At 42.5% G+C, this 14,855-nt stretch overlaps 1 protein-coding gene across 1 annotated transcript in view; it reads right to left on the bottom strand.

Moving 5' to 3' along the window:
- ALCAM (activated leukocyte cell adhesion molecule) overlaps positions 1 to 14,855 on the bottom strand; it is a 90,499-nt gene that overhangs the window by 21,451 nt on the left and 54,193 nt on the right. Inside the window, exons 7-14 of the mRNA XM_044284965.1 lie at positions 14,256 to 14,383; positions 9,815 to 9,944; positions 6,637 to 6,749; positions 5,511 to 5,643; positions 4,420 to 4,553; positions 3,344 to 3,476; positions 2,692 to 2,730; positions 2,078 to 2,183 (exon numbers count right to left, since the gene is read on the bottom strand). Coding sequence (XP_044140900.1) covers positions 2,078 to 2,183; positions 2,692 to 2,730; positions 3,344 to 3,476; positions 4,420 to 4,553; positions 5,511 to 5,643; positions 6,637 to 6,749; positions 9,815 to 9,944; positions 14,256 to 14,383 — 916 coding nt within the window. The remainder of the gene's footprint in view (positions 1 to 2,077; positions 2,184 to 2,691; positions 2,731 to 3,343; positions 3,477 to 4,419; positions 4,554 to 5,510; positions 5,644 to 6,636; positions 6,750 to 9,814; positions 9,945 to 14,255; positions 14,384 to 14,855) is intronic.

Raw genomic sequence — 14,855 nt, 5'->3', positions numbered from 1 at the left:
ATATGCAAATGAATTAAAAGAAAACCTTTTCTCTAGAATGAAGAAACAGATTGCTCAGTGGAAGGCATCATTACGTTCATTTGAGCTAGCCCCCAGGTCATTGCGCCTGGTTTAGGCTACTTTCACACTGGCGTTTCTGGGTCCGCTTGTGAGATCCGTTTCAGGGCTCTCACAAGCTGGCCAAAATGGATCAGTTCAGCCCCAATGCATTCTGTATGGATAAGGATTAATTCAGAATGCATCAATTTGGCTGCGTTTGGTCTCCGTTGCGTTTTTTAGACGGTCACTAAAACGCAGCTTGCAGCGTTTTGTTGACCGTCTGACTATGCGGAGCTAAACGTATCCATCCTGACTTACAATGCAAGTCAATGGGGACAGATCCGTTTTTCACTGACACAATATGGTGCAATTGAAAACGGATCCGTCCCCCGTTGACTTTCAATGTAAGTCAAGATGGATCTGTTTTGACTTGGACTTTTTTTTTTTTAGGAATAATGCAAATACAAGACGGATCTGCACCAAACGCAAGTGTGAAAGTAGTCTTAATAGTAAATTTTCTGGTGCTAGACTACATTGAATGTCTCAAGTGTAAGTCAACGGGCCACAATTATTTTTTTTATTGGATAATGAGCGCATCGTAACAAATTTCCTGGACTCCACTATTTTAGAATGAAGGAAAATTGCAGGTTATCTCTCTGCACTTGATGAAGAAAAGGAAGATACCCCTCATCATTCTTTGTGTGACTCCTGTGTCCTGAGCTGGAACGACACACCTCGGTTATGGTACAGGAGACCAATTGTTTCTGACCTACACACATCTCTTATGCTGATCTCTAACTACAAAGCTTGGTCCACAAAAGGATAGATACATTTAAATGTCTACTGAAAGGTAAGAACGTTTGCAGGGCAAATACTACAGCATTAACTACTCTGTAAGTACTGCAAAGTGATGACTATGGTCATTTCCATGTAGATGTTATTATAGTGCTGGCATTATTATTTGGCTTACAGTATAGTATGGGCACAACAGTATAGTGGGCACCACAGTCTGAGTGATGTGTGCTCCAAACTGAAGACAATCTGCTGTATCACCACATCTAGAACAATGTGGGGCATGATTGCCGTCCCTGAGTCTTGATAGTCTTGGGATTACAACCATGGTATGTTTGGAAGGCAATAACACAGTGGGAGAGAACATTAGATGACCACAAGAAAAAGTTATATAGGATGTTAAAAAAAAAAAAAAACAACAGCTTTCATGATACTTACTAATAGAAACCAAAAAGTGACCATACACATGATAAAAAAAAAAAAAAAAAAAACATAACCTCCGAAAAAACAAAGCAAACACAGCACAACATCCACGGGTTCCCCTGCATGCCCCCCAACCATTCTGGTTTTTAGGGAGTTGAAATTAAACCTCCCAGGGAAACAGAAATCACAAGTTGTGGAGCTTACACAGATATACCTCAAAATTGGACATTTCATGGTGAGTATGTGGATCTGGGGCAGGGCTGATACACGTCTATTGAATCAGGAATCAGAGGTTGACAGGCGTGCCCCTGGTTTGTAAGAAGGTATTCTTCCAATCTGGGGCAGGGTGTTACTGCAGGACGACTACAGAAAGCCCATGCGGCAGTCTCTACTTTATAGTCCAGCAGTAAATTCTATAATTATAGGCTTTAACAACTGTTTGCAGAACAGAATTTGGTAGGCAACAGCCTGGGAGCTAAGCATAGCAGTAAGGCTGTTTTTCACTCATCTAGATTGCCCATCACGGGCAGATACACAGTAACAAGCCCGGCAGCTGTGTGACAGCGATGTAACCCAGTGCAAACAATGGTTTTAGTCTTCTGACGTAAAATACATACTGGTATATAATCATATAGCAACTCTGTATTGCTTGACTAAACGTTACTTACACAAAACCATAATATCCATATATTAATCTTTACATCTCACGTATAATTAAGGCTTTAGGTATGCGCTCTACTGACTGTGCCAGGGCGATTTATTCATCATTCAACAGTTTTTTGCATTGCACAGAATGAGGTTATTAAATGAAATGCTCAACTACCTTGATCTCTTAACGTATATCCAGTAGGCTAATCCGGCAACCAGGGCAGCAAGCAGAAGGCCAACAACAATTCCCACAATGAGTTTTGCGTGGTCATTACTTTCACCTATAACGTGATCATTAAACAGACAGAAATAATGGTAAAACGAAACCCAACGGCAGATATTAAGGAACACGTATTTAACAGAGAAACAAGTGAACGCAGAGAAATGTGGCACATAAAAGTGAGCAGCTCTGTGAATTCATCTTTCCATTCAAAACGTGAGATACAAGGATGACTTTGAGACTTGCTCTCAGGCTTCATGTCACTCTCTCCGCACAGACATACTAATTGTATTTCCTCCCCTTCATCGGCAAGTATTTAGTATGCAAAACAATATACACTAGAGCTCCAATCACCCCACCACCGCATTACTTATTCTTCTCACCTTCCCAAACACAAGATTGCTGACTTACAAAGACATCTTTTAGACAGTTCTAAGAGTTAAAGTGCAGCAGAAAGAAAGATAGTGTCCTTCATTAATCTCTAGCTGTGCAGCAAATAAAATAAGATGCACTACAGAGAAAGTTAGTGGAAAGGAAGAAGAGAAACCTTACGCTACTGCTTTACTTACCACTTGTATCATTAGGTTCAAGTGGCTCTGGAATGCTGACTGAAATGAAAAATTGAGAAGTGAAATTAAAAAAAAAACTTCTACTGAAGAGGTATGAAAGTCACCTTCACCACCATAATGTGCCTTAATCTCCAGCAGTAAAATGACTCTTCCCTTAGTGCAAGTAAAACGACTGAGAATGTTTCACTTTTTCACCGATGTAATGGGGACTTGACTAACCAAATCTTCTTTTCAGAATCCTCTTCTGTACAGGATGACAAGGTTAATACAGACAAAGGAGACGTGCCGAGGGATAATTCCCAATGCACAGGGAAGACTGTAAATCAGGTCAACCGGGTGGCTTCTTATCCTTTTAATTATGCTTTTTAGAGGCCTTTCTGCAGCAATTTAACTCAGATGTAAGCTGCCATTTCCAATTTTTTTTTGCATGAAAATAGTGCCATCCTTCCATCCATGCATTCATTGCTCCATAAACTGTCAGACTATGGGGTGAATTAATGGCAACACTCGACTTGTAGTGATGTAAGGTGGGATTTTACTTCTTGACAAGGGAATGAGTGGTACACAAGCCAGCGATATGGATTTCTGGCGCCGCACTTAATTAGAGTAAAAGACAGAAGGACGTCAGCATGAGTGAGTGAGAGGTACTTACTGGCAGAAATATTTAAAGAATGGGATTCTTTCCCCAGTCTGTTTTCAGCGCTGCAGGTTATGGTGACATTTTCTTCTGGAGAGATGATAATTTTGGCTGAATATTTTCCATTACTTAATGTGATTTCTTCAGTCTGTAGAATAAGAAATACGGTGAGGTCAAATTCTGACACTATATACTCAAGAAGAGTCGCTTTCATTAATGTTGTCTTCACATGTGTGCTCAGATACCATAGTATACTATATACCAGGGATGGCGAACCTACGGCACGGGTGCCAGAGGCGGCACTCAGAGGCCTCTCTGTGGGCACCCGAGCCTTGGAAAAAGTCTATGGCATACTAATATGCTTTAGACTTTTCCTGCCATTCATCAGCACAGGACGCACTATGAACAGCACAGGCAGCGCACTGAATGTAGGCTATTAAGCTATTATAGCTAAATGATAAAGTACATGGAAGATATACTATATTGGTATTCAGGTTAAATTGCTGTGTTGGCACTTTGTGATAAATAAGTGGGTATTTAGTTGCAGTTTGGGCACTCGGTCTCTAAAAGGTTCACCATCACTGCTATATACTATGTATCTGTATTTCTTCATATACCATTGATAACAAACAACAAATTGTAATATACATTCAGCTATGTTCACATCTACAGATGTAGCAGGGTTAACACACCACCTCTTAACTCTAATTTCTTAACTCATCGCGTTATCTTGAAAAAAAAAGCCATTGAAGGTGTTTGCTTAACGCATTTAGTTTGGTAACACGTCTCAGAAAGCAGGTGTGTTAACTCTTCTACACCCGTACCTCGCTCTGCGTCACACATTCCGTCACATTTGCCAGAGAAAACCACTACGGGCACCAAGATGGAACCCAAAGGACCTCCATTATAAGCCACGGAGGTCCATTAAGTGCCATCAGGATCGGCCTCACATGCACACACTAAATAACACTCATGGTATACAAAAAAAATCCACTAGCCATCAAATTTTCACAGTAAGCCAGCCAAACGAAATAAGTTAACCCTAGAACATTTATCTTACATCTATTAGAATGAGTGCAGTAGAAACTCACCTTGTTTAGGTACAATCCATTACTTAAACTGACACACTGCACTTCGGGCTTTGGAAAGCCATCTACTTCATAGAAAATTGTTTTTGACTTTCCATCAGGGTTGGGTTTTTTAGATAGCTTGATCCGTGGCTTTCCTACAGAGAGAAAATAAATATATGGCACACAGAACAATAATTCTAGATCTACCCTTTCAGCTACTTCTCTTAGAAAAAACAATAGCTTAAAAGATGTCTAAAAAAGTCTTGCAAAAGCAGCATGGTATGAAATACTGATCAGAATGCACAAGAGATGTAGAAAAAGGCGAGACTTCAGGTTACAAATATGAAACGCCATAGCAACCAGAGGACGTAATAGGCTCACATTAAAGAGCAGGGTCCCCACTTTCTTTCTCAAACACCCCCTGATTGCTGTAGTTTTTCTCTTTTTTTTTTTTCAGGACTGGAACGTAAGATAAAGATCGCCCTGCATCCAGAGTCAGAAACAGTTCTACAGACCTAAAACATCTAAATATTCTTTTAAAGGCATTCTTCCACAAATCATTTTCTACAGTTTCCAAACCAGCACCTGGATCTGAATACTTTTGTAACTGCATGTAATAAAAAAAGGATTATAGCTATGTAGTATATCTGTATAGCGCCACCTGCTGTTTGTTCTTTTTCTAATTTCTCTGTCCTGCTCACTGTGATGGAAGCACATGCTCAGTTCCATCCATCAATTGGAAGAAAGGACATGCCCTCAAAGAAAGTGCATGCCCCCTAAGCTGCCCAAAAAAATCTAGTAATGAATGAGGAGATATTTGGATTCATGTGAGGTGCCTGGCTGGTTCCAGCTTTGTTAGAAAGAGATTGTCACGTACTAGATCAGGCATGCTCAACCTTCGGACCTCCAGCTGTTGCAAAACTACAACTCCCAGCATGCCCGAACAGCCTACAGCTATCAGCCTACAGCACGGCATGGTGGGAGTTGTAGTATTATAACAGCTGGAGGGCCACAGGTTGGGCATGCCTGTACTAGATTATGTTTCATTTAAATTTTTTACATTAATCATGGGATAAGCCTTTTAATGTGTATTATTGCCAGGTTTTACTGACCTTCTACAGTAAGCCTTAGTGTTTTTTTCCGCCTTAGACCATCAACTTCTAATAAGCTAGTCTCACACTCATAAACGCCCGAATCTCGATACTGAAGATTTGTAAAAGTAGGTGGTGTGAGAATTTTTTGGTTCTGGAAAAGAAAAGAACACAAAAAGTAATTTTACACGTCACGAAGGTTGCAATGAACTTCTTGAAGAACACTGCCAACAGGTCTAGAAATTGGCTGTAACTCAACCTCTTTAAAAATGTATATAAAACATTTAAAATAATCACGATAAAATAAAGTATTTAAATATACAGGTGTTCTCCATCTCTCTATATCACTGTCAGGCTCTTTCCTACGTAAATAAAGGAATAATGTTACTCCACTCTGCTCACATGTGCATGGAGGGCTCCGTTGAGAGCCTTTGTTGCAGATCCCGCTATAACAGGCATGCTGAGCTGTTGTGTATGGTTAAACAGCAGACACCATAAAACAGAAACCTGTCGGACCCCATTATAGTCAATGCTGTTTGTCAGGCGCTTTAGTGGAAGTGTAGTTCTGAGAGAAACATACTGTAGCCTCACACACAGATATGTGAACCAGGGAGCAGACATATTACCATCTAGAGAGGAAATCTGTATAAACAGCAGTTACGTGGAATCTATGAATTTAAACACCAATAATTCATAAATATTAGAGGGAATGTATCACTTATACTGACAGAGGTTATGTGCAGAGGTAATTAAACATGAAGCGGGTGAGCACTGACATCCCCTATTGTGAATTGCACAATCTTGAGTTAGTTATACAGGTGTTAGCTGCCATTGTAATCCTGCCTGTGATGACAATGAAATGCCTACTGAAAAGTGGTCTCTACAGATGAGGAAGCTGCAGTATTTCAGATTTCGGTTTAATGTAGCGATATGAAATAAAATAAAAAATAAATAAATAAAATGCTTAAAAATATGATGGTTTGATTTAAACACTAGGTGACATTAACATAAATGCATACTCTGTATAAATCAATGCAAAGGACATTCATTTTTACCACACTCCAGTTAAAAAATGCACTGATTTTCTATTCTAGATCTGTGTGCATAACAGATGTTTGTGGCGGCCATAAAAGGGAATAACACTCACTTTCATCCATATAACCGAAACATTTTTACTGGCAGAAGGAATGCAAGACACGGAAAGACTGTCTCCAATCTGTTTGGTAATATCTCCACTAGGTGTCAAGGACAAGTCTAAGTCTAGAAGACAAGAATAGAATCAGAGATTATTCAGTATCAGTGGTGGGTTTATTTAGCAGCATTCACTATACGTGATAAGCACAAAGGAAGGAAGATATAACTAATGTCACTGATAAATCTTTAAGAACTTTTGCTTGTTTTAAAACACAGACAGTACAGGGACGACCAGAATGGTGCTTTTCTTCTTGGACTCTTTCCATGGCTATCACTTAGAACCAGAGTATAACAGAAAGCTGGTACATGTAAAACCCCCTAATACGGATATGGATTGTAATTAAAGGGGTTGTCCAACAGAAAAAAAATGATTTGCTTGTTGTGCCGGGAGTGACAGAAAACAGGCTACAGAAATCAGCCAGCTCCCTTCAAACACAGCACTGATCCCGCGCCGACACAAGAGACGAGACCAAGCTGGAAGTGGAGGAGCCCGGACAGGGGCTGACAGGTGAAATAAAGTATAATAGTAATATATTAGTCAATCATTTTATATCTGACACACTATGGATACCAGTTTTTCTTTCTGGACAATCCCTTTCATTTCATAGCAAATGACAGACCTGTCAAATTGAATAACTTCTGTTCAGGCTTAATTGGAGGTGCATCAGTAGCTTCTGCTACATTCCAGCCACAGTCACCCCGACATGGTCTACTTGTAGTCCTCTTTACACAGATTTAGAAACACATTTAATAGATTCTTATGACTATGACTGAACCTGGAATAAGAGCATTTCCAGAGGTATAAAAGCGGACTGCTTGGCATTACTACAGTGTTCTCTGGATATTTATAGTCAAATTCAAAAACGATGTTGAAGACTGTAGCACACTATAGACTATGAGGCTAAATTCAAAGGGATTTGTATGTAGACATTAAAGGTCCATTTACACCACTCGATGTCCGGGCAGATTAGCGCTAGGGATGAGTGAACTTCATATTTTGAAGTTTGAGTTTGTGTTCCGGTTGGGGTATATGCTGAGTTGCGTTATGGATTCCGTTACCACGGACTAAAAACGCAATTACATGACGGAATGCATTGTCTATGGCCTGCATAACGGAATGCATAGTCTATGACTCCTGCATAATGAAAACCGGACGGATACGTTATGCTGGCCATAGACTTCTATTATGACAGAATGAATAATGGAATGCCTCTAAAGGCATTCCTTTATGCCGTCCGTCATGGAATTGCAATATGGTCCGTGGTAACAGAATCCATAACGCAAGTCAGCATATACCCCAACCAGGACTTCAAAATATGAAGTTCGCTAATCCCTAATTATCGCTAATGGGCATTTGTACGAACGCTTCTTAGCGATAGTCGGCTGGTGTAAAGGTGCGTTCAATTACCCGCTAAACATGCAAAATGCATTGGTGCGGTCACCTAAATCATTATTTGCCAGCAGCAGATCATGCCATCTGAACAGCACTCTGCTGCCTACAAACAATGATCCTGTAGGGGATGAGAGAGGGCATTAGGGATCGCATCTCCTGCACGGACAAGTGATGTCGGAAAGGATTGAGTGAGCAGTGTAAAGTGTCCTTTACAAGGGTCTATTAGTAAAGAGTGTTTGTCAGCCGGTCTACATTGTTATCAGTAAGATAGACCTGAGCTATAAAGAGTGTTTATAATGGCCGAGAGATCAGAGATAAGGAGTCTCTGAGGGGCAGAGAGAAAATTCTGATCCCTCTATTAGAGCATCTCATCCCTGTACAGAAAAAAGGGTTCCATATTTGTAATAAAGACCAATTTAAAAAATGTTTTTTAGCTCAAAAGGAGTACAATGCAATAATAATAAATAAATAAATAAATAAATAAAGATTGTCCCCAAAAGGTGTACATGGCCTTTAAACGGGTATTCCAATTACAGACAATGGGGGGGAAATTGCTAGGATATGCCCCCATTGTCTGATAGGTGCAGGTCCCACTTCTGGGACCCACACCTACGCGAAGAACAGAGCGGGGAAAGTAGCGGCTGGTGGCCACCGCCAAGCGCTCTCCCAATACAAGTGAATGGGAGTGCACCGCGCTTGCCCGACCACCGCTCTCATTCATTTCTATGTGGCGGCCCCATAGAAATGAATGGAGGGCGGTGGCGAATGCGCAGTGCGCGAGCCACCACCTTTCCCTACTTCGCTCTTAGTGTCTGTGATGGGAATACCCCTTTAAGGTCCCTGTACATCAGACAACAGAGAGGCAGACTGTCAGGAGGAAAGCAATCTGCGATCTCCTCCAGAGTATGGGAATCACTAATGCCATTGCTCTTCCCCATGTTGACTCGTTGTTTGCCAGCAGGAGATCATTTTTACATAGCATGATCTGCTGTCGGAAAACGACTATTTTTGTGTATGCACAAATGACTAGATTACCCGGTGAACAAGCATTTGGCTCGTTCGTCGAGTAATCGGCGGTACATTTACACCGCCAGATAATCGCTAACGAGCCTTCCTATGATGCTCATTAGTGATTATCTTTAGGATTCTCAGCCCATGTGAATGGCCCTTTAGACAAAAGTGTCCATCCCTGCACTATATTTATCATCCAGCTGGAGCCACGGTGATAAATCTGGTGCAGGTCTAGACAGAATGGATATGTTTACGCTATCTACAGGCTTAGTAAATGTCCCCCTATCTCCCCATGAAGCTTAGCATCACATCTAAAGTGACATGATGCAGACACAGATTCTTTTGTTTCTTGTTGAAGAAAACCATGGAATCCTTTGCACACATTCACTTTTTTAGCTTCAGGAATTCATGATGAAAACAAACAAAAATCAAATCTCTACATCAAAACATAAAATTTAACAAGACAAAAAACAGCTATAAAAGAGAAGGCATTGAATATTTATGTATAGGAAAAAATAGGCTATATAAATACAAGCTCTATAAGCCTTGTTCTGTCATAAACATATCAAAATTCATCCCATGTAAATGAAAATTCTTATTATCCTAAGAAAAATTCCATATTATTACAAATTCAAGCACGTGAGAGAAAAATCGGAAATACTGTATATATTGTAGGACAGACTCTTGTGCTTCCTAATGTTCACAGCATTGAATGACATTTACTTACAATGCACAGTCACCATTGTTGAGGCAATCATAACTTTGTTTAACAATGAGCATTTGTAATCCCCTGTTGCATTTCTTTTTATGTCATTTATAAGGTAGGCACTTGAACTTCGTATTCCTTCTTCTTGACCCTGGAAGGAAAACAGATGCAGCATTTTGTCATCCAAAACAAAAGAGAACGTGCTGATTTACAACACTGATAAAACAAGTACATCACAGACACAATCTTTTAACACAGTTTGACTATTCAAACAAGTGTGGAAAACTGGAGTGAAGAAAAGATGGGCCAGTGTGAGTGCTTCCAAATCCTTCCCCAGCCATTGGGCTTCAGTTTGGTTCATGTTTAAGTTAACCTTGTCCTGTCAAGTACTCAGCCTGCCTGTGTCTTCACCTGCTACCCAGCCTACCGGGGTATCCTGTGTCTCCACTAATCTACACTACCAGACTGCTCCTGCATCCTGAGCCTCTGGTGCTTGCACTGGAGTCCCTAGCCCCACTACATTGAGACTATAGCAGGAGGTAGCAATCTGGTTACTTCCCAGCAGTGAAGGTCAGATCTAGGGCTGCAGTAAACGATCATTTCAGTAATTGAGTATTCTATCGATTATTTTTTTACGAATAATTGAGTAATCTAATAAGGAAAAAAAATAATAGACTGTTTTCCTTTATAGAAACCCATCAGACCCCCTGCCATCAGTCCCCAACATCCTTCATTCCACCCTGTGTGATCAGCCCAAGTGCATCAGCCCCTCCGTGTCCCCCAGTGCCATCAGATCAGCCCCTCCGTGTCCCCCAGTGCCATCAAATCAGCCCCTCCGTGTCCCCCAGTGCCATCAGATCAGCCCCTCCGTGTCCCCCAGTGCCATCAGATCAGCCCCCCTGTGTCCCCCAGTGCCATCAGATCAGCCCCTCTGTGTCCCCCAGTGCCATCAGATCAGCCCCTCCGTGTCCCCCAGTGCCATCAGATCAGCCCCTCCGTGTCCCCCAGTGCCATCAGATCAGCCCCTCCGTGTCCCCCAGTGCCATCAGATCAGCCCCTCCGTGTCCCCCAGTGCCATCAGATCAGCCCCTCCGTGTCCCCCAGTGCCATCAGATCAGCCCCTCCGTGTCCCCCAGTGCCATCAGATCAGCCCCTCCGTGTCCCCCAGTGCCATCAGATCAGCCCCTCCGTGTCCCCCAGTGCCATCAGATCAGCCCCTCCGTGTCCCCCAGTGCCATCAGATCAGCCCCTCCGTGTCCCCCACTGCCATCAGATCAGCCCCTCCGTGTCCCCCAGTGCCATCAGATCAGCCCCTCCGTGTCCCCCAGTGCCATCAGATCAGCCCCTCCGTGTCCCCCACTGCCATTTGCCCCTCCATGCCATCTATTGCCGGCTTTCCCCCTTCAGTGCCATGTCCCCAGCGCCTTTGAAATAAAATACTTACCTTTCCTGTAGGGCCGCCACTCCACAGCTCCCTTTTCTTCTCCACGCGCTGCACTGGATCCTGATGTCCCACAGCATCAGGTCATAATACGCGCTTACATGCACTATGATCTGACGATGTGTCAGGATACAGTGCAGAGCGGTACGGGCCGGCGGGTGACCACGGAGCATTAAGTAATAGCAAGCGATTCACTCCTGCGCCGTGGTCCCATGACACAAACAAATCCTTGATGCAAAAAATTTACATAGAGGATTTTTTGGTGTCGAATTACTCGATTCAATCGAGTAATCATTTCAGCCCTAGTCAGATCCTGTACAGGGGTTAAAGGGTGTATACCAAGAGCACTCTGGAATAATGCTCTTAGGGTTCAGCCCAAAGCCAAACCGGGTAGTTGGCACAGTGGGTCCTCACTCAGTTGTAAGAATTGTTTTGGGAAGAGGGAAAGGAATAATGCTTCAGATCTTTTCTCTCTATTCCAAACACAGTTGGTGCTGAAGATGAAGATGACTTGTATCACTAAAGGATTCATGAACCCTATTAATTATTAAAGCCAGTGAGCCACTTAAAACCTGTTAGGATATGCTCTTCAGTGTACATATTCAAGATTTCAATCAACACTAAAAAAAGAGTGTTCTCTACACTGTTTGGATCTTCATGAACATGCATGCTCCATTTCAATATGGGACAGTGTAGGAGGAGACATGAATTATTGCAACCCTTTACTCCCTACCTGTTGATATAAGCTACAAGAGCAGGAAAAGAGAGCAATAGTGAGATATCTAGATAGATAGACAGAGCTGAAATGACTTAACGTGGACCTGTCACCACAAAATCTACTGCAATCTGCAGGCAGCATATTATAGGGCAGGAGGAGCTGAGCAGACTAAAGTATAGTTTTGTGGAGGAAAGATTATGGAAAACTTGTAATACATTAAATCTCTGCTATTTCTGACTGCAGTTGTACAGGGGAGGGGTTATCAGTGATTGATAGCATTCTGTGTGTGTATAAAAAGATAGCTGTCAGTCTCGGATAGTTGTACATGGGGGAGGTGTCATCAATGACTGATAGCAGTCTCTGTGTAAGTGTGTATACAGGGATACAGGTGTGTGGAATTCCTATCGCCCGACTCCCGGGACATGCAGTTCCGGGCGCCGGGCAGGTAGTTTGTGCAGGCAGCTTAGCCCTGCGGGCAAGTAGCAGGGCTAGGGTTGCGCCGAGTTTTCCTCTAATACACAGCCCGGTGCAGCAAGTCCGGGCTGCTTACCGCAGTGTTATCAGCGCTCCTGTGCAGGCCGGAAGTCGGGCGCCACGGGCCGGAAGTCAGCCCCCAGCGGAGGCACACGTTAGTCAGCGGCTGTAGTAGGAGCTCCTGACATGGTGGCAGCCCGTGCCGTGATAGATAGCCCAGCAGGTAGTGCGTGTGGTGACTGCTCTGGGTCAGCTATGCTCTGCTGTCAGGCTGCCGCTCTGCTTCTTCTCCCTGGCATTGAAGTGTCAATAGGAGTGCTGCCAGGTTCCAACTTCCAGCCACTCGCCCTCCATGAATAGGGAGGGGGGGGGGGGGGGGGCGTGCCGACTTCCCCATACTGGCATGTACATCAAGGGGATTCACTTCCCCAGTATGGCATGTACATTAAAGGGATTCACTTCCCCAGTATGGCATGTACATTAAAGGGATTCACTGCCCCAGTATGGCATGTACAGTAAAGGGATTCACTGCCCCAGTATGGCATGTACAGTAAAGGGATTCACTTCCCCAGTATGGCATGTACATTAAAGGGATTCACTGCCCCAGTATGGCATGTACATTAAAGGGATTCACTGCCCCAGTATGGCATGTACATTAAAGGGATTCACTGCCCCAGTATGGCATGTACATTAAAGGGATTCACTGCCCCAGTATGGCATGTACATTAAAGGGATTCACTGCCCCAGTATGGCATGTACATTAAAAGGGATTCACTTAAATATGGTTTTGATTTAAAATTACTTTTTGTATCAGGACAAGTAGATTGTCATGAGGGACAAGTAGATTGAGACCCCGCTTTAGTCCTTCGAAAAGTAGTTTTTAAAAAAAAAATCCACACCCCTGGGGATAGCTGTCAGTCATTGATAGCTGTTCATGGAGGTGGTCTTAAAAACTTGGCACAACCTCTAAGTTATCACCCATCCACAGCTGATTGCTCTTGTTATGGTGGGGGTCCCAGCAGTTGGGACAGCCATCACTGATCAGCTAGTTATCCCCTATCCTGTGGTAGGGGGATAACTTAAGACCTTGGCACAACTCCTTTAAGTTCAGAAAAAGCAGAGGTTTAAATGTATAAATCACAAGTTTTAATGAATACCCCCCAACAAACTATATATTAATATGCTCAGCTCCTCGTGCTCTGTAACATGCTGCCAGCATACTGCACAGCATTATGTGGTGACGGGTTCTCTTTAAATATCACTCCCAAAAAGTGAATTACGAGCAGTTTGTATGCCTATAAAGGGAACTTGCAGACTATAAAAAAGTCTTGAGTTTCAATGATCCAAGCACAGTGTATAAGTGATCTTACAAGGAAGATCAGAGGAGTGGCTGTAACACAGCAGTGAATTAGTAGTGGTCTACAGCACAAATGGCTGAGTTTTAAAGGGAAAGGCTCTACAAAGGTAAAGTTTTTGCTTTTCACTGGAGTTTTTTTTAAACACCTGTCTAACACAGAATGTGTTTCCTTCAATGGGTCATGGTTTTTAAAGGGGTTGTCCGGTCTCTCTCTCTCTCTCTCTCTCTCTATATATATCTATCCTCAGCAAACGTCATCAAGATCAGATAGGTTGCGTCTGATAAGTGGTACCCACACTGTTTTTGGCAGCCGCTGGTGCCGTAAACATATTAAACAAAGCCAGAGAAAGGGTAGGTCAGCAGTATTTAAAGGAAAATCCCTTTCAGGTAGACAAAGTAATGGATGCAAACAGTCTACTTTACAATAGCCCAGTCCAAAAAGTACAGATCAAGAGATGTAGAAAACACTTACCGGGAGGTAAAACAAGAATTCTTGTGGGGGTGGGTTGCCATTTCCTATACACTTCAATGTAATGTTATCTCCCTCTTTTATAGTTTTTTTGGGGGACTGCACATGTATTGTCACCTTTTCTGTAGGGTCTAAGAAAAGAACGAACAATTTTATCAAGCATACAATTATGTTGCACATAATATACAATTTAAATGATTGAATTACACAACATTTTCACATTAAGCTGGGCAATGTAATTGCTTTAATGCATCCTTTATACATGGATTGAAGTTAATGGGCACTTTCTAAACACAGAACCATTCCTAATGAAAGAGTAATCTAAAGAAAACCCTATAATACGAAAAAAATAGAACAATTTTGCAGGTACGGCAAAAGCCATTACTATTTTTCTTTGTGAAGGACCAGTAGAAAGAACTTCACAGTAGGTGTCTTACTGTTAAGGAGTTTTACGCTGAGTTCAGACCTGAGCGTTCTGAAACGAGCGCTCTGTATGCGCGATTGTACGGGCGTTTACAATCGCGCATACAGAGACAGGCGTGCACACATTGTAGCGCGTTCCCGAATATCTATGTGCGGGAACGCGCGACAAACGCCCCAAAA

This window comes from Bufo gargarizans, chromosome 3 (genome assembly GCF_014858855.1).
Source record: "Bufo gargarizans isolate SCDJY-AF-19 chromosome 3, ASM1485885v1, whole genome shotgun sequence".
Taxonomy (NCBI): Eukaryota; Metazoa; Chordata; class Amphibia; order Anura; family Bufonidae; genus Bufo; species Bufo gargarizans.
Note: the sequence above shows the minus strand (reverse complement) of the source record. Positions and strands in the feature narration are given on the sequence as shown.